Source organism: Alternaria alternata (genome assembly GCF_001642055.1).
Source record: "Alternaria alternata strain SRC1lrK2f unplaced genomic scaffold CC77scaffold_7, whole genome shotgun sequence".
In the NCBI taxonomy this organism is placed as follows: domain Eukaryota; kingdom Fungi; phylum Ascomycota; class Dothideomycetes; order Pleosporales; family Pleosporaceae; genus Alternaria; species Alternaria alternata.
This window is the reverse complement of record NW_017306196.1, coordinates 820155-847997: the sequence shown is the minus strand read 5'-3', so window position 1 is coordinate 847997 and position 27843 is coordinate 820155. Positions and strand designations below refer to the sequence as shown.

Genomic DNA, 27843 nt, shown 5'->3' with positions numbered 1-27843 from the left:
CACGCCTTGGCCTCGCCACAATCACGCATTTTCACGCCCCCGTTCGTGCTGCAATGGGAAGGAAACGGTGAAAAGTGTTGATTCTAGTCGGTCAAATGCGGTGCTTCTCGGGCGCATTGCGTGAATCCTTCGGTGACTTGGGGTGGTGATGGTTGGATGGGAGAATGGATATGAGGGGGCAAATAGGCAAGGGAGTGGATTGTAGTCACAAACTCTGCATGAAGAGACTTTGTGAAGAGCAGGAGATGTAGGAGGGAGAGGTGAGATATCATTGTTTTCTATTTGCTGCTTTCTTTTGGTAGAGAAAGGTAAGATGAGAATATGGGTTCACCATACTCGCGTTGACCCTTTTCCCTCTTTCTGTTGGAAACCACACTCTTGTCTTCCAGTACCTCACTCCACACTTCCATACCAAGATCTCGATGTCTATACTGTCGGCCCTTCTCTGTAATCTACACCCTCCTACCATTTCCCTATTCAGGAAACTTTCCAGTCCATCTCGACGCAAGAGTCTAGACTCGCATACCCCTAACCACCAAACTCCGTTCTCTATGTGCCGCAAACTCCGGACCACAGCATGAACAATATCCTGTAAACGGAAACTTCCATCACCCCACTGTAGAAACCAGGCTCCTTATCGCACTTAGCCGCACCTTAGAGTTTCGCCTGCCTCCGCGGAACCAGACTGGGCCCAGACACGCGGCCACCTACTGAACCGGGCAAACTCTCCCCTCTGTATCACCTTATTAGGAAGGAGAAGAAGAAAGTCGTTGATTGTGGCCAAGATCGCGGGCCGCGACGGGTATGCAAGGGGTCCGGGTTACTGAAGCAAGTTTTGGTAAGTGTTGCTGGGGTACCGTACTAATTCCTATACGGCGGGGATGATGGAACCTGAAGTGCTATGGAAGATACCTAGAGGAGAAGGTTTGAGGGGAAGATGTTGGTTATAGCGGCCAAGGTGGCCGTACGACTTTTGTGTGGAGCTGTTTTTTTCTAGGGCCTACTTTGGGTCAAAGAGGGGAAGTGGGTGATATTTCCATGGTAGTTATATCTGGTCTCCCCAAGACCATTTTCACACAGCACCAGTGACTCGCAACGTAGGTACCGGGAATCTTGATTTGATCTGAACGTGGTCGCATTTGTTCTGACTAACCAGTAACGGGTCGTATATTGATGTCCCTACCGTCTATGTATCCATCCGTTTATTCACAAGTTATTCACCTCTACCTCTAACACTGCACACCAAACTTACGCAAGGTCTCTTTTCCAGTGGTGATCTTCATACCAATTCTGAAAACACATGTTAGCCTTGAACTGCAAAGAGAAGAAAATCATCACGTACCTTGCATCCAAGTCGAACCCACCCATCTTTGTAACCTCATCGAGCCAATCCTTACACTGAACCAACATCTGAGGGTTCTTCTCCGGATGCCCATCAGCGTCAGCCTCGCGCCAGATGTTTGCAGCCATCTCATAGCGTGCACAAGGCGCTGTCCAGTTGTCCTTGAAATTGCCTGTGAGAAGGGCTTTATCAACTGGTAAAACCTCTTTCTCCAAGATATTCTTGGCTTCGATTGTCTGATCCATGTTTCTAAGAGTAGCAGCGCGAAGGACGTTGAGGATAGACTTTTCGTCTACACCCTCCTTGTCCCAGTGTGGATTGGCGGCTGACTCGCTCCACGCCAGGTTGGCGAGGGAGACTTCGAGATGATCGTTTCGCATGCGTTTGTATCCGTTCCAGAAGTAGATCATCTCTTCGAGTGGTGATACACCTACGGCGTCTACCAGGTCGCAGTTCCACTCCTTCGCACGTGCCTCCCATTTCTGGATCTTACGGGCAACGAAGATGTCGAAAGGTAGCTGACGTGCCATGAACTTCTTCTTTCCCACATTTGGCATGACCTTCTTCATGTATTCTTCTGCTTTTGCACCGTACTCCTTTGCCTCAGTTGGATTGGTTGTCTTGTGTTTTCTGTAGAGCTCGACATATGAGGCGGCGATGATGTGGTAGTACAATGCGTGACTCCAGTTGTTGAGCCCAATGCATTTTTCGAAAGCGAATGCAGTCGCTTTGTAGTCGTGCATGTACATGTTGTTCAAACTTTGTTCGAACCATCTAAGCGCTTCGAGCTGCTTTAGCTTCGACTCGCCCATGTCGTCCATGAACTTAACAGCCTTCTCCAACTCTTTCTCTGAAGCGAGCATTCGAGACTCCTCCAGTAGCCAAAGGTGACTTGTAGGGTATCTTGCGCGCATGTAGCGGAGCAAAGCTAGGCACTGTTCCTTGGGATATGCACCCTCACCCTTGGTAGGAAGTATGTCGCAGAAGTTTGTGAACCCATTTATGTATCCCATCAGCACAACACCAGCCATAGCACCGTGGATGTTGTGGAACTTAGTTGCTTGCCATAGCATGCGCATGCCCCTTTCGCGATCGCCCTTGAAGCCAACGATCTTCAACAACCCAGCAAAGGATGGCGGGATGAATGAGAGAATGAGTAATAGCATACCGAAGCAAAAGTTCGATCCAGAGAGGATGAAGACATCCACGGGGTGTTTACTGAACGACGCGATGTCTGCATCTGCATCACCTTGATCGTTCAAGGTGAGTTGCTCAAAGTATTCGATGGCGTCTGGTAGGGAATCTGATGGGTTCTCGTTCGTGACGGGAAGCCCTGGCGCCGAGCTTGCTCCGACGTCAACCGTCTTCTCAGCGTTGTTGAGCTCGACTGAAGCACCTTTATCGGCAGCTACATTGAGGTTCCCCTGGTACTCTGCAGGCGTTGAAACACCTGTCTTGTCCTCTGCAGCGTCCACGAAATCGAAATCGTCATCGTCATCATCTGTAGCCTTCTTCGCTGCTGGTCCAGTCACCGTGGTACTTTGCTTCAGACTAGAAGTTGACGCTGCAGCAGACGGCCCGGCCGAAGTAGCAGGCTGAGAGGTTTTGAGACCGCTGCCTGCCAAGTTTGACCGAACCGAGCCCTTGGAAGAGCCGCGCGACCCTACAGAATTGACACTACTTGTACTTCTCTGGCTCAAGAATTTCTTCTCATTCTCCATAACAGCCTCCAGTGCAAGGTACGCTTTCCTCAACTTGTAGAAACTCTTGATAGCTTCCGTCAAGCTTTCATTGAGCACACCGACAACGGCACTCATGAGCTGTGCCTCTGCCTGACATACCGCGTATTCGGTGCCTGGGGGATATATGGGTGATTTGTATGCATTCGGATCTTTGCTAACTTGGCGTTGACGTTCGTAAGCCGAGTTCTCTGCCAAAGATAAGGCGTTGGCAGCTGTAGACGGCATCAGTCAGTCGAGGTCTGTGATACTATGTTGAGTACGTGATCAGACCTTCGCGTACAATTTCTGGCTCAAAGCCCAACGTTGCCCGTATGAAAACACACACTCCCGACCCAAGCTACATGGTATGAGACTAGAACCGAAGTATATGCCCGTGGGCTGAATAATAGGTATGTACCTGGTGGAATGGCGAACTGCCTTTGTTGAGGTGTGCTTCGGCGCTCTCGATATCATCGGCCATGATATAGGTGACAGCTATGCTCGCGTGTGGTTAGTCCCATTCGCGTCACCGTATTGGGCTGTGTCGGAAGTCGTACCGCTCATGGCATCCTCGACTGTGTTGCGTTAGTATTTGCCTGCCCTGTGTATGTCGCGAGACTCACTCTGTGCAAGTTCACTCAGAGAATCCAAGCTCTTTGTATGCCCAGGGGCATGGCCCTTGAGCCAACCGCCGACTTTGAACATGTTGTATAGATAATTCCCGCACGGCTGGGAGCTGGAGGTGGGGCAGAATTCACCAGAGAAACCAGATGAGGAAAAAAAGAGGGTGAAAAGAAGGATGAAAGGAGAAGAAGCAGTATATTCAAAAAGACTACGCAGAGCGGATACCCCAGCTAAGACGCTGAGCGCGTGTCTAGAAACCTACTAAAGCCAACCAGACGGGATGTGCTTACAGCTTCGTCCGGCCACTCGGAGCTAAAGTACGAGTACGTCATGTTCATCGTCCGGAGCTTATCCTACAGTCCACTCCGCCGCGCGTTGAAACGAGTGAATACGGTATACGACGGTGACAACGAAACATCCAAATCCACCAGATGGAACTTTCTCGGAGCCAAGCAGCGACATGTGAGAGTCGGTACCCCGCGAATCCAGTTTCCATGAGTGCCACGTGATGTCGCGCTAAGCCTTGCGGACAATCGCCGCCTCCTCCGCTGTTGGAGCCGCATCCCACAGCTCACCAAAGCACAACATCGCGTCATCCTCCACCAGCTCATCTGAACAAATCCACAACACGTCTTCCGATCGCATCTTATAGACCGCCACAATGTCTGGCTCAGCACAAGGCAGCAACGACATGAAGAAGGCCGTAGTCAACGACTCCAAGAACGGCGAGCAACCGCTGGCGCCCGAGAAGAAGCCCGCAACACAACTGGAGGAAGACGACGAGTTTGAGGACTTTCCTGTAGAGGGTATGTTGTGCGTGTGGTTAAAGAGGATGGGCATCATGCTGATAAGCTTACAGACTGGACTGAGGAGGAGACACAGATCCCCAACGGCAACACACATCTTTGGGAAGAGAGCTGGGATGACGATGACACAAACGACGACTTTGCGGTTCAGCTGAGGTAAGAGGAATCCCTTGCATGATACAAAGCTAGGACTAACAATTCATAGGGAAGAGCTTAAGAAGCTGGGCAAATGAGCGATTCGACACGAGTAGACACGACGACCTTATCAACAAATGAGCTTCTGGTTCGCTCATGATACTTGCATGACTGGGCAGGCGGCTCCATGAGAGCTCTCTAAACATCACGCCCGTGGGGCACAAGGTGGAGATGCGGTATTTCTATATTGAACCAAAAAGAGCTATAGCTACACACAATCATAACTTCGAAGATATACCTTCCCTGATCTTGAGCCACCATTCACTTCTTTCGAGTGACTGGTTTACTTACTTGACAGGGCAGAAACACCGGGCAGATCCTTGCCCTCGAGCAGTTCGAGCGACGCACCACCGCCGGTCGAGACGTGAGACAGTTTGTCTTCTACACCGTACTTGGCAGCAACAGTGGCTGTGTCACCACCACCGATGATGACAATCTTGCCGCTCTGTGCAGCATCAACCGCAGCATCGAGTGTCGCCTTGGTACCCTTGGCAAACTTGTCAAACTCGAACACACCGGCGGGTCCGTTCCAGAGGATGGTCTTTGCCTCATCAATGGCCTCCTTGTACAGCTTGATTGACTTGTCTCCGCAGTCGAGACCCATCCAGCCGTCTGGGATACCGTCCTTGTCCTCAGCGTAGCCAGTGTTAGCGTCCTTGTCGAACTTGTCGGCGGTGATGTAGTCAACAGGCAAGACAATCTTGACGTTGTTCTTCTTCGCCTTCTCAACAAGGTCCTTGACGGTCTTGCTGCCAGCCTCGTCGAACAAGCTGTCACCAATGTTGACGCCCTCGAGTGTCTTCTTGAAGGTGAATGACATGCCTCCGCAGATGATGAGACTGTTGACCTTTCCGAGCAGGTTGTCAATCAGCTGAATCTTGTCGGAGACCTTGGCACCACCGAGAATGGCGAGGAAGGGTCGCTTGGGCTCCTCGAGCGCTTGCGCAAAGTAGTCGAGCTCCTTCTTGACAAGGAAGCCAGACGCCTTTTGTGGGAGGTCGACACCGACCATGGAGCTGTGTGCGCGGTGGGCGGTACCGAAAGCATCGTCTATGTTTCGTCAGTTCTGTACATCTACTGACCATATTATGGATTCACTCACTGATGTAGATGTCACCAAGAGCAGTCAGGCCCTTCCTGAACTCTTCGACCTTGCTCTTGTCAACCTTCTGCTTCTTGCCCTCGTCGTCCTTGTAGCTGCCCTCCTCCTCGGCGTGGAAGCGCAGGTTCTCCAGAAGGATGACCTGACCGTCCTTGGCGCTGTTGACAGTGTCCTCGACCGACTTGCCGACGCAGTCGTCTGTGAAAGTTACGCTCTTGCCGAGCAGCTTCTCAAGCTCGGGAACAACCGGCTTGAGACTGTACTTGGCGTTTGGCTTTCCGTCTGGGCGACCAAGATGCGACATGAGGATGACAGCCTTTGCGCCATTGTCAATTGCGTATTTGATTGTGGGAAGAGCGCCGACGATGCGCTGGTTGTTGGTGATGTTCTTGTCGCCGTCTAGAGGTACGTTGAAGTCGACCTGATCAAGCAATTAGATTTGCAACTCGCGTATGATATAAAGCATTGAATATATACATACTCGGATAAGGACGCGCTTGCCATTGAGGTCGACGTCGGCGATTGACAGCTTGTTGGAAAGAGACATGATGGGTGTATGGTAGTACTGTGATGGTGTGAGTTCAAAGAAGCTATGAACGTAGACTGGTCTATCAAGGTATACGAAAGCCAGTTATATATCTCAGGTAAAGGTGAACTTACGTCAAGATGTTGAAGGAGAGAAGATGAAGCGTGGGTGGTTTCAATGTTTGTTGTCGAGCTTCAGATCGTCATGGGCAGGCTTGGTGGGGTGTAGCGGGGCAGTCCATAGGTTCCTCCCAGCTGCATGCAAAGCTTCTTGCTCCCACTCCTTATCGAACCACAAAAAAGCAAGCTGACGTGACCGGACTAACAAAATTAGCTGATATAAAACACTTTTTGCTGCCCGCGCGTCCTGGCGCTTCACAAAGTGGGCGGCCAAGGTCCATATCCTCCCGCGGCCGAGAGTCCTCAGTCGCGTTAGGGTATGTAGCTACACGGATCTTCCCATGTCTCTGCGCCTCTTAGATCATGTCTCCTCTCATGAAGAGACTCGGTGAGATGCCTTTCGTGAACATGTGCACGGTAATAGACGTTTACGTATAAAGATAGCTCTTCGTTCTGATCAAATTCGAGGCTGTACATAAATGACATTGACCCGTAGCAAAAGTCAACTACCCTGACGCCGTGCAAATGCCCAACCAAACATGCTAACGCGCGAGAAACTCAAGGGGAATCACCCGATGCAATCATGACCTAACCTAGCCCTGTGTGTGTGCGTATGATATTTATACATGGGAGTTTGTTCGCATAATCGGATAGCCTTAAGCGGCGTCATCAGCCGAATTGGTCAGGGAAAGGTAAGCTGTCCAAGCGATACCGACGGTAGACACGAACGGCTGGCGTAAGTTAGTCGCTATCGTTATGACGTAGGGTGGAATACTTACAATCTGGAACTGAATAGGCATGATACGGAAATTGATCAGCTGTACAGCCGGCCAGACCATGTAGTTGGCTTGAAGCGCAGGCACATAGACATCTTGGAACTTGCGCTGCACCGCACGCTTGCCACCACCCTCGGCAACTGTCATGAAGGTGAAGAAGGCAGCCAGACCAGCTGGAGCAAACAAAAATTGATCGAAAGCTACGCGCTTCAATGCAGGCAACCAAGCCGCACCCTTTGACACGGGGAAAGTCCTGGACAAGAAGCCAAACCACCTGTGCTGGATCGGCGACATGAGGAAACCGTAGGACATGAATCTGGTGGTTCGCTCGAAGTCGAAAGGCGGTGGTAGCAGCTTCGAATCGGGGATAAGATCGTTGTCGTTGAACGGGTTCCGTCTGTCAAGCTCGTGAATCTCAATAGCCAAAAAGTCATCTTTGCCCGGTCCACCCTTCTTGCGCACTGCGCGCTCTCGCACTGCAGTCAGTGTCTGAGCTACTGTGTCCGCGATACCACCCAACACCTGCAAATGGCGTTAGCCTTCCTGTCTCGTCACGTCTGAAGATACGTCGGGTCCGACGCCGATGTCGCAGCATCCGATGCGGTGATGGCGCGACAACGGCTCGCGATAGCCATGGTATTGTGTTCATGTAAAGGGGGTAGCACGTACGGCGTTGGTGATCATCGTGGTCAAAACTGGGCGCGCCGCATAGTACTGGTTGTACTTGCGCGTGAGCAAACTGACTGCAGCCATCTGTAGAAGAAATACTATTGAGTGCAGCAGTGGCTGGTAATAAATTAGTCGGCCATCAGATAGTATCAAGACAAGTAGCTCACAATCTTCCCGTAAATCCAGCGACTGTTCAGCTGGTAAAGCAGTCTGTGTCTGGTGCTGTTCATGTTTAGTATGGGTCCTGTGAAAAGCTCTAGGTGTAGCGTTGCTCGAAGATCGCGATGACGTTGATGAAACGTAGCCGCGAGGTCCGTGTGCGGCTATAAGTGGTCCTATCTCTTGAGGCTCTAATGCGCGATAAGGGCTGGGAGCAGGCGAGAATGCTATCGTGATCGGAAGGACAGTTTGTAGGAAAGTGTCGCAGGAGCAGGCGCAATCGTCGCCTAGGGTTCAAATGCGGAGGTGCTGGGAACAGTGGCGAGAGTTTCACGGGCCGGCACCAATGACGGGTTTCAGACATCAACTGGCATCAGCCTAGTTCCGCGCGGCTACGGGCGCGTACCATGAACTATGCTCGAAATGTAGATGTGAGCCCGAGCCATCTTGCACTTTCTTGCTGGTCATGCTCGATGGTAGCACTTGTACTTTGGTATGCATAGCGCCAGCTGGGTTCCATACTGGTTCTTGGCGCCACAGCATAGTCCAGGTAGCTATGAGCATTGCGCAACACAAAGATCGATAGTAGCATGTTGTATTTATTGCACGCCTCAACGACCGAATGATAGTCTCAGCTACGACCTAACCCGATGCTACGGAGCCACAGCGACAACACTCGGTAACTCACGAATATCAACGGCTTCATTGGTAACCAGATCGACGACTCGTATAGACTCGACAGACAAGACACCTGCAGAGAGTGCAAGAAATTTGAGATCAGCTGTATAGCAAGAACCAGGCGACAGTTGTCTACGCACGTTAGCATATCTGATTCAGGATAGTCTTGCTTATCAAAACTCACCCCAGACGAATGTCTGTTGTCAAGCAAATCAACTCGGCTGTCTCTGTCCTTCCGCTCTTTTGCTTTGCGTACACAACGTTCTCGTCGACTACTGCTGTACCGAGAAGCTCTTTTCGCTCTGCTCGAGGTCCACCTACAGAGGATGTGGATGGATGTGATTTGTGCCTCCCCATATCATGAGACCTTTTCGCAATAACAAGAACAGCTAGTCTTCGTGTTTTGTCGGATCGGTTGACAATGAACACATCCCATGTGAAGATCTCACCAACCTGGACACTGGACGGCCCAGACACTGTCAGAGTAACATTAACGTCGTTTTTCGAAGCATCCTGTTCGGGCTGGTCTTGAGCGTCTTGGGTGGCAAATGCGTCAGGGTTGACTGCGTTTGTACTCTGTATTGTAGAGGTACTCTGCCGGTGAATGGCCTTGGTCAAGCTGAGCGTCTGTTCGGACGCAAAGTCAATGGGCGTCTTCCATTCGATAGCAATATCCGGATGACATTGATCAGACATTGTAACATTGGCCTCAACATTCAATGTCAAGTAATGACCCTTGCTCCCAAGTGCTGGTGTCCCGTCAGTGCCCAAGTCAGGCCAGATCTTGTACAAGAAGGTCAGTTGATCACCAGGCTTGTGACTCGTCGTAGTATCCAGCTCGTCGTTCAGCTCTTTGACCTTGCCTCCATGCAGAGCCAAGTTGACTTTCTTGATTCTGACATCGTAAGTTGCGAATTGAGCGACCTCCAGGTCCAAAGAGGCCATCAACGACAAGTCACTTAATGATGCCTGGATCCTCGAATACCTCATCCTCCAAATCAATGGTGGAAGTACACGAAACAAGGGTCTTTGACCGTTTCGGATCGGTCGAGCCATTTCTTTTGCAGCAGGAGCACTCGGCGTGACCTTGCTGATACGCATTGCTGAGAGTCTTGGATGAACACCAACAAGAGCAGGATCGCTCTCAAAGGCCTGAAGCAGGTTCAGAGGCGTAGGTGTACGGCTTGGGAGATATTCATCCTCCGATGCGTCCTTTTGAGGTTTTTCTGTAGGCTTGAAGGAGGCTGTGGGCTGGAAATACACTGCGGGCTTATGATATCTGCCCTGAGGTCGAGCTGCTCCATGTCAGACACGGTGCAGGGAAGACAGGTTGACTTGCTCACCAATGAAAACGTCCACCTTCCAGACAACATAAGTATGAGCACTGTCTCCCTCTCCATGATTGATGACCGTAGGCTCATCTTTATGGTTGATGGTACCAGAGAAGATGACTTCCTTGGGAGGCGTAGCTTTCGCATCTTGGTCAGACGGAGGAACCGTGCTGAAGGCAAAGGCTTCCACGCTGATGACCAGTCTCGCAAGATACGACTTCAAGGTCGCTTCTTCTAATAGTGGCGTTTGGAAAACAACATATACAGCTAGGAGTTCATCTAAAAGCCTGTGCATGAGTAAGAGACATGCTGGTCTTGTTGATTTGGCTAAGACGTACCGAGGAGCAGCACATGTCGTTGTGCTAAGAAGGGCAATATAGAGCCGTTGTCATCTGGTGCACCATCCCAAGAGTCGATCTCGTTCTTGATATCAACGTCGGAACTTGCAGGCACAATGGCTTCCAGTACTGAGCTCTCGGCAAACTCGAGGCTCCTACGGGGCGACGCTTCCTCAGCCTCTGCCATGATTGCCTGCAAGATTGTCGAGGTAGACGTGAGGGCGAAGGTGCACGTGAATGCGGTGCCTGAGCTAGGGGACCGGGTTTCGCGCTAGTCCATTTGTCCGTGCGCTAAGAAGTTGCACAACTTGTTCGCATGCGAGCTTCACCAGTCTACCGATCAACCACGCGCCATCTCCAACAACCGTCGCAATGAACGGCCCCCCATTCGCGCCCCCAGCTCCCGTCTGGTCGAGTGCGAAAGCAGCAGATGGCAGAGAGTACTACTACAACAGGCTCACCCAGCAGACGACATGGGAGAAGCCCGACGAGCTCAAGGACGATGTAGAGCGCGCCCTCCCTGGCACCGGCTGGGCGGCACACATGTCGAACGGCAGACGATACTACGTCAAGACTGGCACGACAGAGACGACGTGGGAGATTCCCGAGCCTGTCCAGAAGAAGATCGACGAATACAACCAGAACCAGCAGAATCAGCGCCCTCCCCCTTCAGGTCCTGCCGGATGGCCAGCGGGCCCAGCCTCGGGTGCGCCTGCCTACGACAACAGGCGCGAACGCGACGAGTACCGCCCCGACCGACACGATCGCCGTGATGACCGCGACCGTGACCGCGACCGCGACCGCCGCGATGATCGCGAGTCTGGCTTTGGCGGCGACCGGCCCAACATCAGCTTCACAACGGGAACCGAGCACCTCCAATTCTCAACCCCACAAGACGCCGAGGCTGCCTTCATGAAGGTGCTCAAGCAGATGAAAGTGCAGCCTGACTGGACTTGGCTGCAGGCTGTGCGCGCCGGTATCCACGACCCCAACTGGCGCGCCATCCCTGAGCCGGAGAAGCGTGAGGAGGCCTTCAAGAAGTACTGCGAAGACTTGCGCGCCCAGGAGAAGCACAAGGAGCAGGACCGCCAGGCCAAGCTACGGTCCGACTTTACCGCCATGTTGCGCTCGCACCCCGAGATCAAGTACTACACGCGCTGGAAGACTGCTCTGCCCATCATCGAGGAGGAAACCATCTTCCGCTCTGCCAAAGACGATGCCGAGCGCAGGGCTCTGTTTGAGGAATACATCATCTCTTTGAAGAAGGCGCATGAGGAGGAAGAGGCAGAGAGCAGGCGATCCGCTCTCGACCAAATCATGGGTCTGCTGCAGGGCTTGGATTTGGAGCCGTTTACGCGCTGGCAGGCAGCTGAGGAGAAACTGGAACAGAACCACGAGTTCAACAGCGACAAGTTCGAGACTCTGACTCGAATGGACGTTCTGAACCAATTCGAGAAGCACATCAGGCAGCTCCAGCGCGAACACAACGACAAGGTTCAAGCCGAGCGACGCAAGAAGCACCGTGTCGAGCGCAAGAACCGCGATGCGTTCCTCGAGCTCCTAGACGATCTTAGGAAAAGTGGTTTGCTCCGTGCCGGTACCAAATGGAAGGACATTCACGATACTATCCAGGACGACCCGCGCTACACGGCTATGCTTGGACAGAGTGGGTCGTCGCCACTTGATCTATTCCGCGATGCTCTGGAGGAAGAAGAGGGCAAGTTCCGCACCCTGCGCCGAAGAGCGCTTGACGTGCTGGAGCAACAACGCTTCGAGGTTACCACAGCGACCCCTGTGGAAGAGTTCCTTAACATTATGCGAAAAGATCCTCGCACCGCTGATATTGACGAACAGTCCATGCATAGCATCTACAACTACGTCCTTGCTAAGGTCAAGAAGCGCGAGGAGGAAGAGCGTCGAGACGAGGAATATATCGAGCGCTCAGCTGTGGACAAACTTCGGTCTGTGATCAAGCACCTTGATCCACCAGTGTCTCTATCAGACACTTGGGAAGTGGTACGTCCCCGCGTTGAAAAGACAGACGAGTATCGCGCACTGAAATCAGATACCCTCCGCGAGTCGGCTTTCGATAAGTTCATGTCCCGCTTGAAGGAGAAGGAGAGCGATCGCAGGGATCGAAGTAGGCGCGATGATCGCGACCGTGATAGGGACAGGCGCGACCGAGATCGTGAGTATCGCAATGGGCATTCTGATTCTCATCGTCGTCATCGTACGCGAACTCGCTCACCTGAACATGATCCGTACGCTGCAGAGCGCCGTCGTGCGGTGCAGGACAGGGAGGCGCGCTACAGGAACAACGACAGCACAGGCTTATCTCCTCCCCGACGCCGTGAGCGCCGAGATGACGATCGCTATGAGCGCTCTCGTCGCAGCCCCGGTGGTGATCATTACGGGCTTGAGCGTCGCGAGCGTGAAGTCGAGCGCGAGCGATCCTACGTTAGCAGGGCCGACCCTCGTGAGGCCACCGTTAGTCTGCTTGATTATGGCGATAGCGGCGGTCGCACCTCGTCGACTCGACGCCGTCGGGAAAGCGACGAGAGCTCTTCTAAGCGTGATCGTGAGACCAAGGTACGCAAAACTATGCCCCACGCACATCCATAGTACGAGACTGACTTTGTCACAGCGTGCCCGCTATTCTCCACGCGCCGCCGATCGTAAGTCGAAGACTCCCATCCCCGATTCCGCCGCCCTCAAGAAGGAAGAAGAAGAACGTGCTATCCGTAGTGGAAGTGAGGAGGGTGAAATCGAGGAAGATTAGGAGTCTTCCCTCGTACACCGCTCTCGCAGGAAACAGGAGATGCTCATCCATCGACTCGAAGCAGTCTAGTACTGTAACTACTTGCAAGTAAGTTGCGGTACTTTCTTTCTCTGCAATATGTGAATTTTCGGTTGCGTTGCCACTGCGACGTTAGCTCGACGATATGTATCATAGTCCCCTCGTAGACAGTGCCTACCGAAAAAGTACCTGAATACCAACATTTTCTATTATATTTAAAATTGCAATGGGCTTCATGTCGGTGATGGCGCAAGCAATGTGAACTTGATTTGATTTGAAAACATGAGTGATGCAGGTGACATGGCATTCGAATATTTCATATCGAGGTTCAATGAATGGATCATACGAGCTATTATCGGATTCGAAAACGGATAGGATGTTCTCTAGCAAGAATTGAAGGAGCTGTGATACTCGTTTGAGAGAGCACACCTTTTCGCGGTGTACGTAAACCGTACCTAGGTGTTCAGGTACCTTGAATGTGCTCACAATGTTCTACCTTTTTAACATGCTGACGCAGAACACAACCGATAAATCTAGAGTACGCTTTTGTCTCTGATTGTAAATGCTTACAATTACCAGCACAAGTAATACGGCTTTGCGCCACAATCAGCTGTCGGTACATGACATGCCAAAAGCGTGTAATCCTGGCCAACCTCGGCTCACATGAAGCTACCCCGGACTCCACTTCTCCTCCTCAGGCGTAATCGGCGCCATCTATATACTGGGCACAACACCACCTGCATCATGTAGCCTATCCGCAGCAGAGCTCAGTCGCTCGAACTTACCACTTTACCCCCCAGTTTGGTCGATTCACCCGTCCCAACATGTCTTCCACCGCTTTCGTCCCGTTTTCCGAACCGCCCTACATTGTCGGCTTACCATCCCCATACTACAAAGAGACACATCTGAGATGGCAGAAAGCGTGTCGCGAGTTTGTGGACAAGCACATGCTTGAGAAGTCACTAGAATGGGACACAAATGAAACTGTCCCTGAGCATGTCTTCGAGACCTTCGCGAAAGCAGGCATGCTACTACCTACGCTGCCAGCACCTCTCCCAGTAGAATGGTTGAAGAAGCTGGGCATCCACGACATCCTTGGTGTGGTGAAGGTTGAGGAATGGGATTACATCCATACTATGATCTATGCTGATGAGGTATGGAGGCTCGGCTTCGCCAATACTTGGTTCAGGCGTAACTAACGATGTATTAGATGGCACGAACTGGACTTGCAGGACCCTCTGGATCTCTCACAACAGGCATGTCCTTCGGCGTTCCGCCCATCATCAAATATGGCAACAAGCAGCTACAAGAGCGCTTCCTCCCAGAACTCCTTACCGGCAAGAAGCGAACCTGCATTGCCATCACCGAGCCCGAAGCCGGATCAGACGTCGCGAACATCACAACGACCGCTACGAAGACACCTGATGGAAAACACTATATCGTCAATGGAACCAAGAAGTGGATCACCAATGGAATCTGGTCAGACTATTCTTCTATGGCTGTAAGAACCGGTGGTCCTGGACCAACAGGTCTGTCTATGTTGGTTGTGCCTTTGAAAGGATACCCAGGAGTCAACATGCGTCGCCTGAAGGTTGGAGGTCAAGTGAGCGCAGGCACAACTTTCATCGAGTTGGACGATGTCAAAGTACCAGTCGAGAATCTTATTGGAGAGGAGGGAATGGGCATGAAGTACATGTAAGATTGTTCTAGGAGTCAAGAAGTATTACTGGCTGACATCCAATTTCACAGCATGACAAACTTCAACCACGAACGGCTCACAATTGCCATTGGTGCAACCCGTCAAGCGCGTGTCGCCCTGTCCGCCGCTATGGAGTACGTCCTCAAGCGCGAAGCCTTCGGAAAACCGCTCGTCGATCAACCCGTCGTACGTCACCGCCTGGCGAAAGCCGGCGCTCTTTTGGAGTCTCAGTGGGCTTGGGTCGAGCAGTTCGTATACCAGATGGTACACATACCAAAAGCAACAGCGGATATCGAACTAGGTGGATTGACCGCTATGGTCAAAGCACAAAGTGGTATTGTACTGAACGAATGCGCACAAACGGCGCAACTGCTGTTTGGCGGCAATGGATACACAAAGAGTGGGCAGGGAGAGTTGGTTGAGAGTAAGTATACCGACCACTCGGGCATTATCGGCAGTAACTAACATGCTCACAGGGATCTACCGCGAGGTACCAGGCGTACGGATACCCGGTGGTTCAGAAGACGTAATGCTGGACTTGGGCGTGAGGCAGCTTGTGAAGAATTTCAAGAACAAGACCAAGGCGATGGAGAGACCCAAGGGTTCTTCGAAGCTATAGAGACAGAGCATTCTAGAGGTGTACCTGAAGGTTACAATCTTTGCAAATACCGACTTGGACATTGGCTACTGTCAGCTTCCTTACAAAAGCATTGTGATATCTTGCTCTGAACATAGCCCATATTTACGTCGGCAGGTCCTGTGTTCGCAACAACGCATCTTCATACGGGAGGCTCCTCACCGCAATTTACGGCTTGGAAATAGTCTTTGTCCTGTGTTCCTCATTCGGTTTTTATTCGGCTTGCTCCGAGTATTCTTTTCGTGGCTTTCGTAATTTGACTCAATATCATGTAGATCACGATGCTCCAGCTTCAGGTGCCTAACACATGACTCTGGTTACTGAGCTTCAATAGTGGATACGAACTAAGACACTGATTAAATCAAAACTTGGATATTTTCCGATTGATACTTCAAATTGCCTCCTCCTGATGATCACAATGCTACAGCGCTGGACAAGCGAAAAAAAGTGGAAGTGTCTGCAGTCATGCTTCAATCGATGTTACCAAACAGCTTTGAGCTGATGGTGATGCATGAAACATGGTGGATGCTGGGAGCGATCGTCTCTCAAGATTTGCGTTAAGGTGACCATTGCTCTGTGTTTGCACACTTACTGGGAGTGTGTAGGGCTATGGGAGAGCTATTGCGTCAGTCGTTGAGAGCGATAGTGTGCAAACCATGGTAAATCGTGGATATCTCATTCGACATGGACATGGTATGATTGGACAAATACGGGTGTGTAGATACCATACAACCTCACAGTTCAAGTGAGATAATTCTGACGTTGTACCTTTCACATTTTATTTTATTTTCCTGTCTAACGGTCGCGTACAGACATACAAACTTCGATTCGATACATGCAGCCACTTGACTAGTCGTAGCACCGATGATGCGCCGACCCAAGGATCTTCACTCCAGATTTACAAGGTGGAGCGCAAAGCTTATCCTGTGGTGAGTGTCCCGCAGGGTTAGTAGCACAACGTTGCATAGCCTCTCTGATTGCATGAAAATGCGCTTTTCCAGATGTTCGAGCGGAAAAATATTCCGTGTCCGTTTCCGTCCCAACGCCCGAAAGCTCGTACGAGTTTCATCCTAAGGCAGCCCTCGAAATGATGAATACACCAAGTCGGAGTCGGAGCGTGAAGACGAAATCCCCCAGGTGCCTAGATGCCTTGTCCTTGCGGGTGGTTGGACAAGGTTGATGTCGGCCGTAAGCCCCACACACAGGCTACATACCCATACAGCGTACTACGAGTCGCAAGATGGTAATCATGATCTCTGACTCTGCAACGATGACACGGTCAGTACTCCGGGGTACATGCAGGTGACCTTGAGCCTCAATCATCGGAGGACGGTCAAGGACCAGACCGCGTCGCGCGACGGCCATTTTCCCTGCAGATCGTGTCGCGTGGAACCGCTAAAATGGTTGCGTTAGACATGCAAATCCAAGGCTTGACATGGCCCTGCCATATGTCATTGTTACAGAAGAAACGACCGGTGCAACGCCCCAGATGTTTGAGTAATCCGGAAGGCCTCTCAGGTACCGACGGGTAAGGACGGACTGCGGCCGCGGATGCTCGATCACGATCGCTGATGCAGAGAAAAAATGTGCGGGAGGTGCATGAGGTTGCCGAGCGTCTAGGGGCAATCTGGAAGGATGGAACGTCTGCACCACTGCAGATTGGTGGTTGCGTTCTCACTGCCACATGCAACGGCATGGCGTTGTCCGAGACTTCACCGAGAGGGGAAAGCGTGTGTTCCCCGCAATTTTGGCTGCACGCCAGAGATCAACCTCCAGGCGTTCGCTAACTCGTCCATTTTGACGTTACCGCGACCACACAGTTGGAAAAGAGCCTTTGCTCCGAGCGCCGACTGCATGAACTCGCTCAGCCTCTTACGATTCTCGTTCACGTCATCCAGGGCAACCTTCCGTCTGCACACCGCGTAGAGCAACTGTCGCTGGAGAGCGGTCAGCCAGCTCTCATCAGGTCGCAACAGACGGCAAGCACCGTGCCCACTAAGGTTGACGATGCAGATTTTATTGGGGTCTGCGTCGGGGCAATGGACCTGTCCGTACGATTGGCAAAAAGCCGCAAACATATTTGGACGCCTATGTGTCCTCACGTGCACCCGAGACGGCTAGCACTTCGGCTATAGAATCCAGAGCTGTCTGGCTTGGTCATGGCCTTCCGCTCACACACTCCAATCGCGCCGTCGCTGGGATATTCATTTCCGCACTCTACAGCGATGATCCTACGCCAGGCTCGTCTTTGTGGGACTCTACGTGAATCGAATGTGCCGGAGACCCCACAACTTTCATGACTCGAGTTCCTGTCAGTGATTTGGGTACTCGCGTGCCAAACGTCTGTGGCAGTCAGCGCGAGCGTGTTCTTGGCGGTCACAAGCTGTAGGGCAGAGTCGGCTTTGAGCGAATCCAAGAACCGCGGCATCTTGCCCGTGCACAAGGAATGGACAGGCAGCTGACGTTGCCAAACGCGTTTGTATCCAGGAGCGGCCTTTGTCCCGATGACATCCGAGGGGTATCGGCGTCTTAGGTGCCAAGGATAAAGCGCCGACCAGCCGCATCTGGGGGACTGGGGTACTAACTAACGATCCCCAGTGGGGACGGGGCGGCGTCATGAGCGTTAAAACGCACCAGGTGAAGCGCGGCTTGTCTGCGTGTCCTAGCACACGACTAGCCCTGGCATGCAATCCACTCTCGCGAATTATGGTCTTTATAATCCTCGGGCGCCCCCAGACCCCTCGCGTGTGGTAGGAGTTCTCAACGCTATTTGCAACCCATTGTGCTTCCAACTCAGACACCAGACATCAATACCTTGTCACCATGTCTGATTATTCTGCATCCCCGTCCGACCATCACAACGAAATCCAAGCACCGAAACGAAAAGCCACCCAGGCCGGCCTCGATGGACATGCAACCGGACGTTCAGTAAAGAGAAGGGCTTCCAAAGCTTGTCAATGCTGTCGAGCTCGCAAAGTGCGATGCAATGTTACAGAGCACGGCGCTCCTTGCACAAATTGCCGACTCGACGAAGTCGACTGCATTGTGTCAGAGAGCAGGCGCAAAAAGTTAGTTCCACATTCCCGTGCAATATCCGGCGTCTCCACAAGTAAACCGCACTGTTGTTTGATCAACGGTTTTCGATATGGCATGTTCCATCCAGTGTCGTCATGCAACATCGGCTGGGGACTCGGTACTTTTGGCCTAGCCATTTGGACAGCGTTGCACCTATGGCAGTTGCCGAGAGCATTTGAGCCAATGACAGCCAATGCACTTACTCCAAATGGGCGACTCGTACTAACAGTTGCAGGAAATGGAGCAAAGATGACGAACAAACTACGGAAAACACAAGCGTAACAGCAACTGCCACACGCAAGATCGCGTCGCGTGATGCGCTCGACGGTGCTCAAAACCTAAATCGATCTTCGTCGCGAGGGTCACATGAGGCGGAATCGAGACGAGACGAGCATGTACCACATTCCATATGTATGTCTATTGAATCTCTTCGTTTCTGTCCTGGACTAATTGCGATACAGACCAAAGCCATGGCCATCGTATTAATTCTGTCGCGAGCATTTCGGATATCCAACGCCGTCTTTCCATCACTTCGCAGATCAATGGCCTGCCTACACTACCATTTTCGCCGTTTTCCAACGAACCGCGAGCACCCTTTTTTGGAAGTTTACCGCAAAAACCCGCTCCCGGCGAGTTGCCTCGATTCATCAAACCTCTTCCGGCCAAAATCGGACCTGATGAGATTGCGTATCTGGAGAAGAAAGGCGCACTGTCTGTACCAAAGGGGAATCTTCGCGGCGAAATGCTCCGAGCATACGTTGAATTCGTTCATCCGTACATGCCCCTTTTGGATCTGCATGACTTCTTGTCAATGATCGACAAAAGAGATGGCAGCAAAGGGAAAGTTAGCTTGATCCTGTTCCAGGCCGTCATGTTTGCCGGATCGGCGTTTGTTGACATGGAATACTTGCGTACCGCTGGCTACGCTACTCGAAAAGACGCGCGCAAGGACTTTTTCCAAAAGACTAGAGTAAGTTGTAACCCCTTCTCGGAAGACTTGGCAAATCGCGTTCGGCCGACCGATCCCAAACACGATCGGAGCGTTTCGGACATACCGATATTCCGTGCACATGCCAACATGTGAAGATTGACGGGCGTACAATGGACCGATAGCATGTGAACATCAAACTAATTATACCACCAGATCCTCTACGATTTTGATTACGAGTCCGATCGTGTGTCACTTGTTCAAGCACTCTTGTTGCTGACGTACTACTACGAGACTCCCGATGACCAGAAAGACACCTGGCATTGGATGGGCGTCGCAACGTCCGTTGCCCACACTATCGGGCTGCACCGCAACCCAGATAATACCAACCTGGATAGCAAACGCGTCAAGCTCTGGAAGCGAATATGGTGGTCAACATATATGCGTGACCGACTCATTGCACTTGGCATGCGACGACCGACAAGGATAAAGACCGAGGACTTCGATGTGCCTATGCTGACGTTGGATGATTTCGAGATTGCACCTCTTCCGGAATCGATCACTTGCCTACCAGCTGACTGCCGCATTGCACGAGACGTGGATGCGCAGCGGCAGCTAGCTATCATGTGCATTGAGAAGGCTCGACTGTGTCTGTGCATTTCCCATGTGCTATCAAAGCAATACTGCGTATTGAACAACAACCACGGACTTCAGAATGACCGCACAACCATGATGTTGCTTCCGAAGAAACTGGATCCCGAGACTAGTGAGGTCAAGGCTTGCGATGAAGAACTGCAGAAATGGGTGTCGGAACTCCCGGATGAGGCCAAGTATACAGACACGCCCAGCGGTGAGGCAGCAATTGATCTTGCAAGGTCACTGCTGCACATGGTCTTCTTCACTACGCTGTCTGCCCTACATCGGCCCCAGGTTTTACCAAACTCACAAGGCGGTCCAGCAAGCGCCCCAACGAAGGAGAACGTCGAATCTGAACTCCTAGATGTTTCTCGCCGAAATGTTCGTCGTGCAGCTTCAGCTATCACATCGATTGCGCAGCGTCTGGATGTAGGCGGTCTCGTTAAGTACCTGCCAACAACGGGTGTCACAGTTCTTCTGCCAGCAATCATTATTCACCTACTTGACATCAAGGCGCCAGAAGAGGAGACTCGTCGGTCATCTCTACGTGGCTTCTGCCAGTGCATGGCTGTCATGGGCAAGCTGCGAGATCTTTACGCTGCTGCCGATTACTCCGTGGCTTTCTTAGAAGCCGCCATTCGCAAAGCAGGTATCCATGTTGCTCCTGTGGCAGCTGCTCAAGCTGTGCCGATGCCCAAGCCTTCGCCCGTAACGACCGTAGAAGATCTGGTAGATGCCGGAAGACGACTCGATATGGCCAACACAACGACAACTGCAACGCAAAATGTACGGCCCTCAACATTGACTCCGCCGCCAGACCACGGCACTACTAACATGCTCGCTTTGGAAAAGCAGCACAATCAGCCCAATGTTACAGATGAGGAAGTCGCTCGCCGCCTCGAGACTTTCCTTGCATCTACCCCGCCAGATTCTGATCACGAGCACATGCCCAGTATCACTATTGCCGAAGAGTCACACCTGGCTGATGTCACGGCTCCTGCATCGAACTCCCACACAAACGACAACCTTAACTCTATGAATTTTAACAAATGGAGCACGATGGACCTTGCAGCGAATCCATTTACCAACAACATCAACCATCACCAGGATGATGAGATGCTTTTCTCTAGCTTACCACTGAACAACGAATTCGACGACGGTGACTTTGATCAGTTGCTCAATCTGGATGCAGTTGGCGAGGCGTTCAATTTCGACGACTCGGCACTGGAAAGCAACATGGGCCTTGGAGACGTAGACTGGCTTGGTGCTGGTAATGACCTGACAGCAGAGGCATAAGAGGAATAGCTCGATCATCGAGCACGATGTCACGATTTCTCTTGCATAACGGAAAAGTTCTTTTATGGGATTTCTTTGGATCTGCGGCACTTTTCTTTGCGAAGATATCCATTTCCTTGTCATGTTCTTCTGTGTACGCCTTTTGTTCAGATGGTGACAAATGGGATGGGAATGTAATAGGAAAAGCACGTTTGTTGGCGACGATGAAGAACGTTGCTTACATAATACGCTGTTCAGCACGACGATATGAATTGAACCACGTATACGACTCCATACTCCAGTATTAACAAACATGCGCGTGACGGTTTGAATCACGATGGTTGCACTGTGCATAGCTCTTCACACTCACATATTGATCAATGTGCCTAATGCAACGGGCATACCACAACTTTAGAATCGACACAATCTAGCCCGGTCCAGTCCACCGTTAGTTAGTGATCGGATGTGGCACACTAAAATCGCCCGTCGGAAGAGAACTATTTGCGCTCCCGTGGAGCTGGACCCCGAGATACAGTGGTACGAAGCGGAGTCGGCAGATGTCAAATTCCGAGATAGAACAGATGACGTTATGCAGTCAACACGATGCAGCATACACCAGTCATCATACCAAAATAGCTTGCCTGCTGTCGAGTGAGTGGACACATACACACAGCGTTGCTTGGTTTGACATGTCCAAAGGAGACAATACCTATTAGATACACCGTTACTATATCCCATGTCCGAATCATAATTACCCTCAATTATACTTTCAAGCCAAAAGAGTCTTCCTTATTGTCTCCCAAACATCCATAACGTTCCTCAAAGACCCCTGCACCGCACCTCTCAGTAGTCCTTTGACATCATCCAAACCCAATCCACTCTGCCTAAACCTCCACGCTCCACCGATTGCAAGCACGAGCGCGAGCGTCCTGACCACCCTCCGCGCCCTCATCCTCGCAATGCCCTTGCTTGTGTACTCGATATTCCAGTCGTTCCACCTTGGGAAGGTGCATCTCCGCCAGAAGTCGATTTGCGTGTATGGGTAGACGGTGGAATTCCAACCATTGCCTGTAACGTACCAGCTTGAGCAGCCACTCTGCCATACGGTATTCTTGAGTGCACGCTGCATTTCAGACGTATAGGCAACCTCAGCGGAGTGCTTGACGTCGACGGTGCGGGCTTCGTTTGTGAGGAGGAGGCGGATGAAGTTTAGGGAATAATTCACCATATCTGGAATTTATGTTAGTATTCATCTCCAGAGCAGCTTGATGGTGTATGCTAGTAAGGAGGGATAAGACTCACTCTCACTGGCCATGACAACGCTAGAGTGCCCAGTTGCTGTGTTGGGTCCGAAGATCATCATGAAGTTTGGGAAACCATCGACAGCCGTGCCTTGGTAGGCTTGGGCGCCTCCTCGATCTTCCATTACTTGTACTAGATCTTTTCCATCTTTGCCAATGACTTTGAGCGGATGGAGCCATCGTGTCGTGTCGAAGCCGTTTGCCAGGACAATGACATCTGCGGGTATCTCTCGCTCTGGGTAATCCTCCTTCTTTGCATTGGCTGGGTACGTCGCACCGGGACCGATGACAACACCATGTTCAGTGACCCTACTCAGCGGCTGAGTAGTGAGCTCGATTTTCGAATCGTTCAGACTGCGCAGCCACCGCTTGTCGAAGATGCGGCGTTTGCAACCGACCCCGTAGTCTGGCGTCATGATATCCCAGTACTTCTCAGGAACGTGTTTTCGCATGTTCTGGAGCGTCTTCTCTTCGTAGGCCTTCCTTCCTTTCTCAGCATATGGAGTATTGGGGAACATTCTAAGGAAACCGGCTTCGGCACCAGCAAAAATAAGGAAACGAAGTAGCTCCTTGAGTCCTGGTACGTTCCTCATAATCTTGGGGCCATTTTTCTCCCACCATTCATCACCACCGGGCGGTGTCGGAGCTGGAACAACCCATGGCGGTGATCTCATGAGCTGAGTGACTGATTTGGCGTTGTACGGCGCATTGGGTAGGCGGGGCACGAGTTGAGCACTGCTGCACCCAGTGCCAACAACGACAACGTTCTTGTCCGTGAAATCGACACTTTCATCCCACCTCGCAGAATGGAACATGTTGCCCTTGAAATTTTCAATGCCCTTGATCTCGTCAGGCCAGCCTCTTGGCTCGACTAGACCCCCGACGCAGCTGAGCACAACCTTTGATTTCACAATCTCAGTCTCCGAGTATACTGCATGCTCGCCCTTCTCTTGTGCGATCTTTATGCGCTCCTTGGATGAGAGGTCGCCCATGCCTGCTACCATACGACGGAGAGTGACCTCCCACAACTGTTCCTCTTCTAGCCATCTGCAGCTTTCGATATCTGTGTTGAGCTCAAACTTGTCTGTGATGCGGTAGTTCTCGCATACTTCGTGGTAATAGCGTACGATTTCTTTGCCGGGAGGGTGGAACGAGGTCCAGTTCGGGTTTTGAGCGAAGCTAAAAGAGTAGAAGACGGCGGGTACATCACTATATAGCATTAGCCCTGGCCTGTGGAAGATTGTTGTGGCGGCTGAATTTCAAAGGTTTGGTATTACCATGCGCATTGAACGGGCATATTTCAGGGACTTTCATACCATGCAACACCTGGATAGCGATTTATCCACCAAGTTCCTCCAATGCCTGCTTGACGATCGAATACGCGAAACTGATCAAAGCCAAGTTGCTGCTTCAGTTGACAGGCCATGGCAATGCCAGATGCGCCAGCCCCGACAATAATGACGGGATAGTATGTGTATGCATCCTTCTCATAACCGTTCACTCGTCGTATCGTTTCTGTAATCATGTTGGCGATGTTGCAACTGGGGCGCTGGTGAATCGGACAGGGGAGCGTCCGTCCTTGGAGTATGAGACGATGCACGAATGGCTGATGTAGAGTCGACAAGAGATTCGTTGGAACTAGATTTTAGCCGGGCGCCTTAAGGGGTGACCGAGTCGCTGGAGAGAGACGGATATGTTTAAGGTTGCGAGCTGGCGTAACAGCAAGCCTTCGGTAATGTGACATGTCGACTACTAACAGTGGGCTCAGTCCTTCATGGTGCATGGCATGGGCGGAGCCAGTCTCCTGAGCCTCGGTAGTTTGCCATAATAGCTCAGGTGAGGTCACCTAATGACTGGCACGACGGCAAGCTCGCAGCAAATCCTGAATCAGGCAATTCGACGTCCCCACGATTTAGTTCCGACCTGCGGTAAACCCCAGTTCCGTCTCTTTCTGTAAGGTTGCGTCGGCAAATTCCAAGGTTGTCAGCATGGACTTGCATTGACCCTTGGCCACCTAAGTAGTAATGTATTCGAGTCAAGGAAGGTGAAGGTGCTTGGTTTCTATATGCATATTTTGAGGTACGCAACATGGCAACTCGCGCCAGAGATGAGTGGGAAGTCGTGTTGTTTATACACAGTCAGGCTGAGAAATATATGGGTCTTGTAAGCCACAAGTCTGTCACTGCGCGCGCGGCTGGCTGACATTAGACCGGCAGAGAGACCTATCTTCACAAAATATACTCGTTGATCACTTTCCAGACAGAGACAGACACATTGCCCGAAAAGACCGAGAATAGGTTGGATGCCCAGTGCAGCGCGCTCACGTGGGAACGCGGCGGGCGCACGGGCGCATTGTATTAGGCGGTCGCGAAGTTGACCTCATTGACTGAACAGGCCTCAAGTCCAAGCTCGAGAGAAGGACGCACTCGACATTCCGAGGCATGCACAGCATTTGAACAGCGAGCCGTCTTCTCAGTGCTGTAGAGAGAAGCACATGTCAGCACAATGAATACCATTGACGGTTCCGACCGTCACGTCAAGACAGAAGAAGGCATGGGACCACGACTGCTCAACTGGCACAATGACAACTAACTTTCGCAGCCCCGCCGCCGTCACTGCTTGCCATCGTCCTCGACACCAATCCACACGCGTGGGCGCATCTGTCCTCTACCCTCTCACTCTCTGCCGCCCTAGCCAACATCCTCGTCTTCATCAACGCCCACCTCGCCTCGGGAAACGGAAACGAAGTTGCTGTGATAGCTTCCCATTCGCACAAGACGACCTTTCTGTATCCCACACCCACCGACCCGCAGCCACAGTCGCGGCGCGGCGACACAAACGGCCATGTTCAGACGAATGGCCATGCAAAGGACAAGGAACACCACATGGCAGAGAGTGCCAACAAGTACCGGCCATTCGCTGTCGTAGAGAGCGCAATCCTACGTAACTTCGCCAAGTTGCTCAACGAGACAAAAGAGAGCCACCTGGAAGCAACGCCTACAACACTCATAGGCGGTGCTCTCTCCATGGCTCTCACCCACATCAACAAGCAAACCATCCTCCATGCTCCCACAGCCGCATCTGCCGACAGTACCGCTCTTGCAGCACTCGCCGACTCTGAAAACACACACGTCGACCGCGTTCCCCTCACCTCTCGCATCCTCATCGTCTCTGTATCCGGCGACCTTGCCAATCAGTACATACCTGTCATGAACTCTATATTTGCCGCACAACGAAAGCGGATACCCATAGATATACTGAAACTGGCTGGCGACACTGTGCTATTGCAGCAAGCGAGCGATGCGACTGGAGGCGTATACATGAAACCGGACCGTCCAGAAGGTCTGCTACAGTATCTGATGATGGCATTCCTACCCGATGTAACAGCACGAACAAGCTTGATAGTCCCTAGCGCTGGCGGTGTCGATTTCCGTGCAGCATGTTTCTGCCACAGGAAGGTTGTCGACATCGGCTTTGTCTGCAGTGTGTGCTTGAGCAGTAAGCTGAACCACACCTATTCCCCCCCACTCAACCGAATGCTAATTGCAAACAGTCTTCTGTAACCCAGATCTTCCTGATAACCTCTGCATGACTTGCGGCTCCTACCTATCTCTACGCAGTGCTGTCATGAACCCGCCGGCGCTGATCCCACGGAAAAAGAAGAAGAAGAAGAAAGCCGGTACTGACCCTGCAACACCAGGGGCAAATACTCCGGTAGGATCTGGCACACCTCTTCATGCTTGAGATATCACCCGCGGATCTGGAAGCTCCTCCACCAGATCTCATGATATACCGCGGTTCACCTTTCTCGGACATGTGTGCATATCTACTACAGTCCCTCGGCTCGTGGCGCAGGCTAGTTCAACCGAACGACGCAAATTTGTCCACGTTATGGAGAATGTGGAGACTACGACGGCAAGGCGTAATAAGCCACTAAAACGGCTGTACGACCGCCTTCCCCTTCGAATCGGAAACCCTGGCAGCATAATTTCTTCTCCAAGTCTACGCAAGTAGCCATACAGTAGTACGCGCACTTGTGGTCACATACAGGAACGATCTCTCGGCGCTGTGTCCGACTGCTACGGGCCGCATCGCTTCTGCTGCCGTCGACACGGACGTGTCAACAACAATGCGTGCAACAGGAGCGTTCTAGTGATTACTGAGCTTCCAGAGCGTCGGCCGAGCCGACAATATGGATAGAACTTTTGGCAACGGAGAGAGTCGGTGGAATCAGACAGGAGAACAATACAAGACCAAGGGATGGAAACATCTCCGAGACAGTGCTTACAGAAGTTCCTCGAATCACAACTCGTGAAGCCCCATTTGACAGCCTTGTATCCATATCTCAACAGTCTCAGCCTACTCTCCTTGTCACTCACGTACCAATAGCCGTAATGTCGGTACTTCTAGCCAGATCGCGTCTATGCCAACTGTCATGTAGAAATACTCATGTCAAATACATAGATAGGGCAGTGGCAGGGTCCAAATCTTCAGGCTGAGCATCGTTCTCACATGTACCTAGCTGCGGCATCGATCGGTGAGTCTCAGGGATAGCGGCAACTGGCGCAGACAAAAGCAACATAGATCAATGCAAGACAGACGATTGCGGTAGACGAGGCGAACAGTGTATCCAGCGCTATGGTGTGATGCTATTCTAGACGCGAACAGAAACATGGTGAGATGACGCCAGGGGTGAGGATCCCCGTTGGACCTGCATGGTGCATCTGAAGGTTGTTGGAGGCGGCTGCGGAGGAGTCGCGGGATGTGGGCAGAGTGGCCGTCACGGCTCGGCGTGGGATAGGAAAACGGCGACAGAGATAAGGGATTTTGAGGCCATTTCCGACGGCATCCGGGGGGGCCAAGTTTGATCGACTTTCAAGTATAGCACTTGCAAACTCTAACAGAGTGATCACACCACAAGACACGAGCTCAAGACCCCAAGATTCCCCATACAGTACTTGGGAACGACAGGCTGCATGGTGTCTCTAATGGCCATATCTACGCTAAGCACGCACCTTGCCAAATACGGGCTCGCCCGGCACCCGAAGATGTTAAGCCAGGGATGGCCTGGACTTGTTCTCAAACTCCAAGTATCCGGCGTAGCCTATC

The 27843-nt window shown here is 51.8% G+C and overlaps 10 protein-coding genes across 10 annotated transcripts; 5 read left to right on the top strand and 5 right to left on the bottom strand.

Moving 5' to 3' along the window:
- Positions 1–1113: 1113 nt before the first annotated feature.
- CC77DRAFT_1019190 (hypothetical protein) lies at positions 1114–4043 on the bottom strand. The gene is made up of 6 exons (XM_018524785.1): positions 3687–4043; positions 3621–3638; positions 3482–3558; positions 3355–3421; positions 1343–3296; positions 1114–1290 (listed from the first exon to the last, which is right to left on the bottom strand). Exons 1-6 carry the CDS (start codon positions 3766–3768, stop codon positions 1230–1232), a joined length of 2259 nt encoding a protein of 752 aa, XP_018387608.1. The 5' UTR covers positions 3769–4043; the 3' UTR covers positions 1114–1229.
- A 20-nt stretch (positions 4044–4063) lies between these two features.
- CC77DRAFT_1019188 (hypothetical protein) lies at positions 4064–4865 on the top strand. The gene is made up of 3 exons (XM_018524784.1): positions 4064–4493; positions 4547–4649; positions 4699–4865. Exons 1-3 carry the CDS (start codon positions 4349–4351, stop codon positions 4724–4726), a joined length of 276 nt encoding a protein of 91 aa, XP_018387607.1. The 5' UTR covers positions 4064–4348; the 3' UTR covers positions 4727–4865.
- CC77DRAFT_1019187 (phosphoglycerate kinase) lies at positions 4845–6368 on the bottom strand. The gene is made up of 3 exons (XM_018524783.1): positions 6272–6368; positions 5791–6211; positions 4845–5738 (listed from the first exon to the last, which is right to left on the bottom strand). Exons 1-3 carry the CDS (start codon positions 6335–6337, stop codon positions 4972–4974), a joined length of 1254 nt encoding a protein of 417 aa, XP_018387606.1. The 5' UTR covers positions 6338–6368; the 3' UTR covers positions 4845–4971.
- Positions 6369–6866: 498 nt separating this feature from the next.
- On the bottom strand, positions 6867–8520 carry CC77DRAFT_1019186 (hypothetical protein). Its single transcript, XM_018524782.1, has 4 exons — positions 8048–8520; positions 7881–7997; positions 7215–7733; positions 6867–7166 (listed from the first exon to the last, which is right to left on the bottom strand). The coding sequence occupies exons 1-4, from the start codon at positions 8108–8110 to the stop codon at positions 7092–7094; spliced, it is 774 nt and encodes a 257-aa protein (XP_018387605.1). The 5' UTR covers positions 8111–8520; the 3' UTR covers positions 6867–7091.
- Positions 8521–8620: 100 nt separating this feature from the next.
- CC77DRAFT_1019184 (hypothetical protein) lies at positions 8621–10699 on the bottom strand. Its single transcript, XM_018524781.1, has 4 exons — positions 10387–10699; positions 10061–10327; positions 8902–10012; positions 8621–8849 (listed from the first exon to the last, which is right to left on the bottom strand). The coding sequence occupies exons 1-4, from the start codon at positions 10571–10573 to the stop codon at positions 8693–8695; spliced, it is 1722 nt and encodes a 573-aa protein (XP_018387604.1). The 5' UTR covers positions 10574–10699; the 3' UTR covers positions 8621–8692.
- Positions 10700–13385, top strand: CC77DRAFT_1019183 (U1 snRNP-associated protein Usp104). Its single transcript, XM_018524780.1, has 2 exons — positions 10700–12975; positions 13031–13385. Exons 1-2 carry the CDS (start codon positions 10759–10761, stop codon positions 13163–13165), a joined length of 2352 nt encoding a protein of 783 aa, XP_018387603.1. The 5' UTR covers positions 10700–10758; the 3' UTR covers positions 13166–13385.
- A 469-nt stretch (positions 13386–13854) lies between these two features.
- CC77DRAFT_1093629 (short-chain specific acyl-CoA dehydrogenase mitochondrial precursor) lies at positions 13855–15826 on the top strand. Its single transcript, XM_018529689.1, has 4 exons — positions 13855–14337; positions 14394–14878; positions 14933–15306; positions 15359–15826. Exons 1-4 carry the CDS (start codon positions 14008–14010, stop codon positions 15499–15501), a joined length of 1332 nt encoding a protein of 443 aa, XP_018387602.1. The 5' UTR covers positions 13855–14007; the 3' UTR covers positions 15502–15826.
- Positions 15827–18101: 2275 nt separating this feature from the next.
- On the top strand, positions 18102–21727 carry CC77DRAFT_1019180 (cutinase transcription factor 1 alpha). Its single transcript, XM_018524779.1, has 4 exons — positions 18102–18587; positions 18830–19005; positions 19056–19564; positions 19739–21727. Exons 1-4 carry the CDS (start codon positions 18343–18345, stop codon positions 21452–21454), a joined length of 2646 nt encoding a protein of 881 aa, XP_018387601.1. The 5' UTR covers positions 18102–18342; the 3' UTR covers positions 21455–21727.
- Positions 21728–22202: 475 nt separating this feature from the next.
- CC77DRAFT_1007639 (FAD/NAD(P)-binding domain-containing protein) lies at positions 22203–24259 on the bottom strand (the record flags this gene model as incomplete). The annotated part of the gene is made up of 3 exons (XM_018523493.1): positions 22203–22663; positions 22736–23943; positions 24051–24259. The coding sequence occupies 3 exons, from the start codon at positions 24257–24259 to the stop codon at positions 22203–22205; spliced, it is 1878 nt and encodes a 625-aa protein (XP_018387600.1).
- Positions 24260–25045: 786 nt separating this feature from the next.
- On the top strand, positions 25046–26684 carry CC77DRAFT_789112 (transcription factor Tfb4). The gene is made up of 3 exons (XM_018533188.1): positions 25046–25285; positions 25336–26232; positions 26288–26684. The coding sequence occupies exons 1-3, from the start codon at positions 25240–25242 to the stop codon at positions 26476–26478; spliced, it is 1134 nt and encodes a 377-aa protein (XP_018387599.1). The 5' UTR covers positions 25046–25239; the 3' UTR covers positions 26479–26684.
- The last annotated feature ends 1159 nt before the right edge of the window (positions 26685–27843 follow it).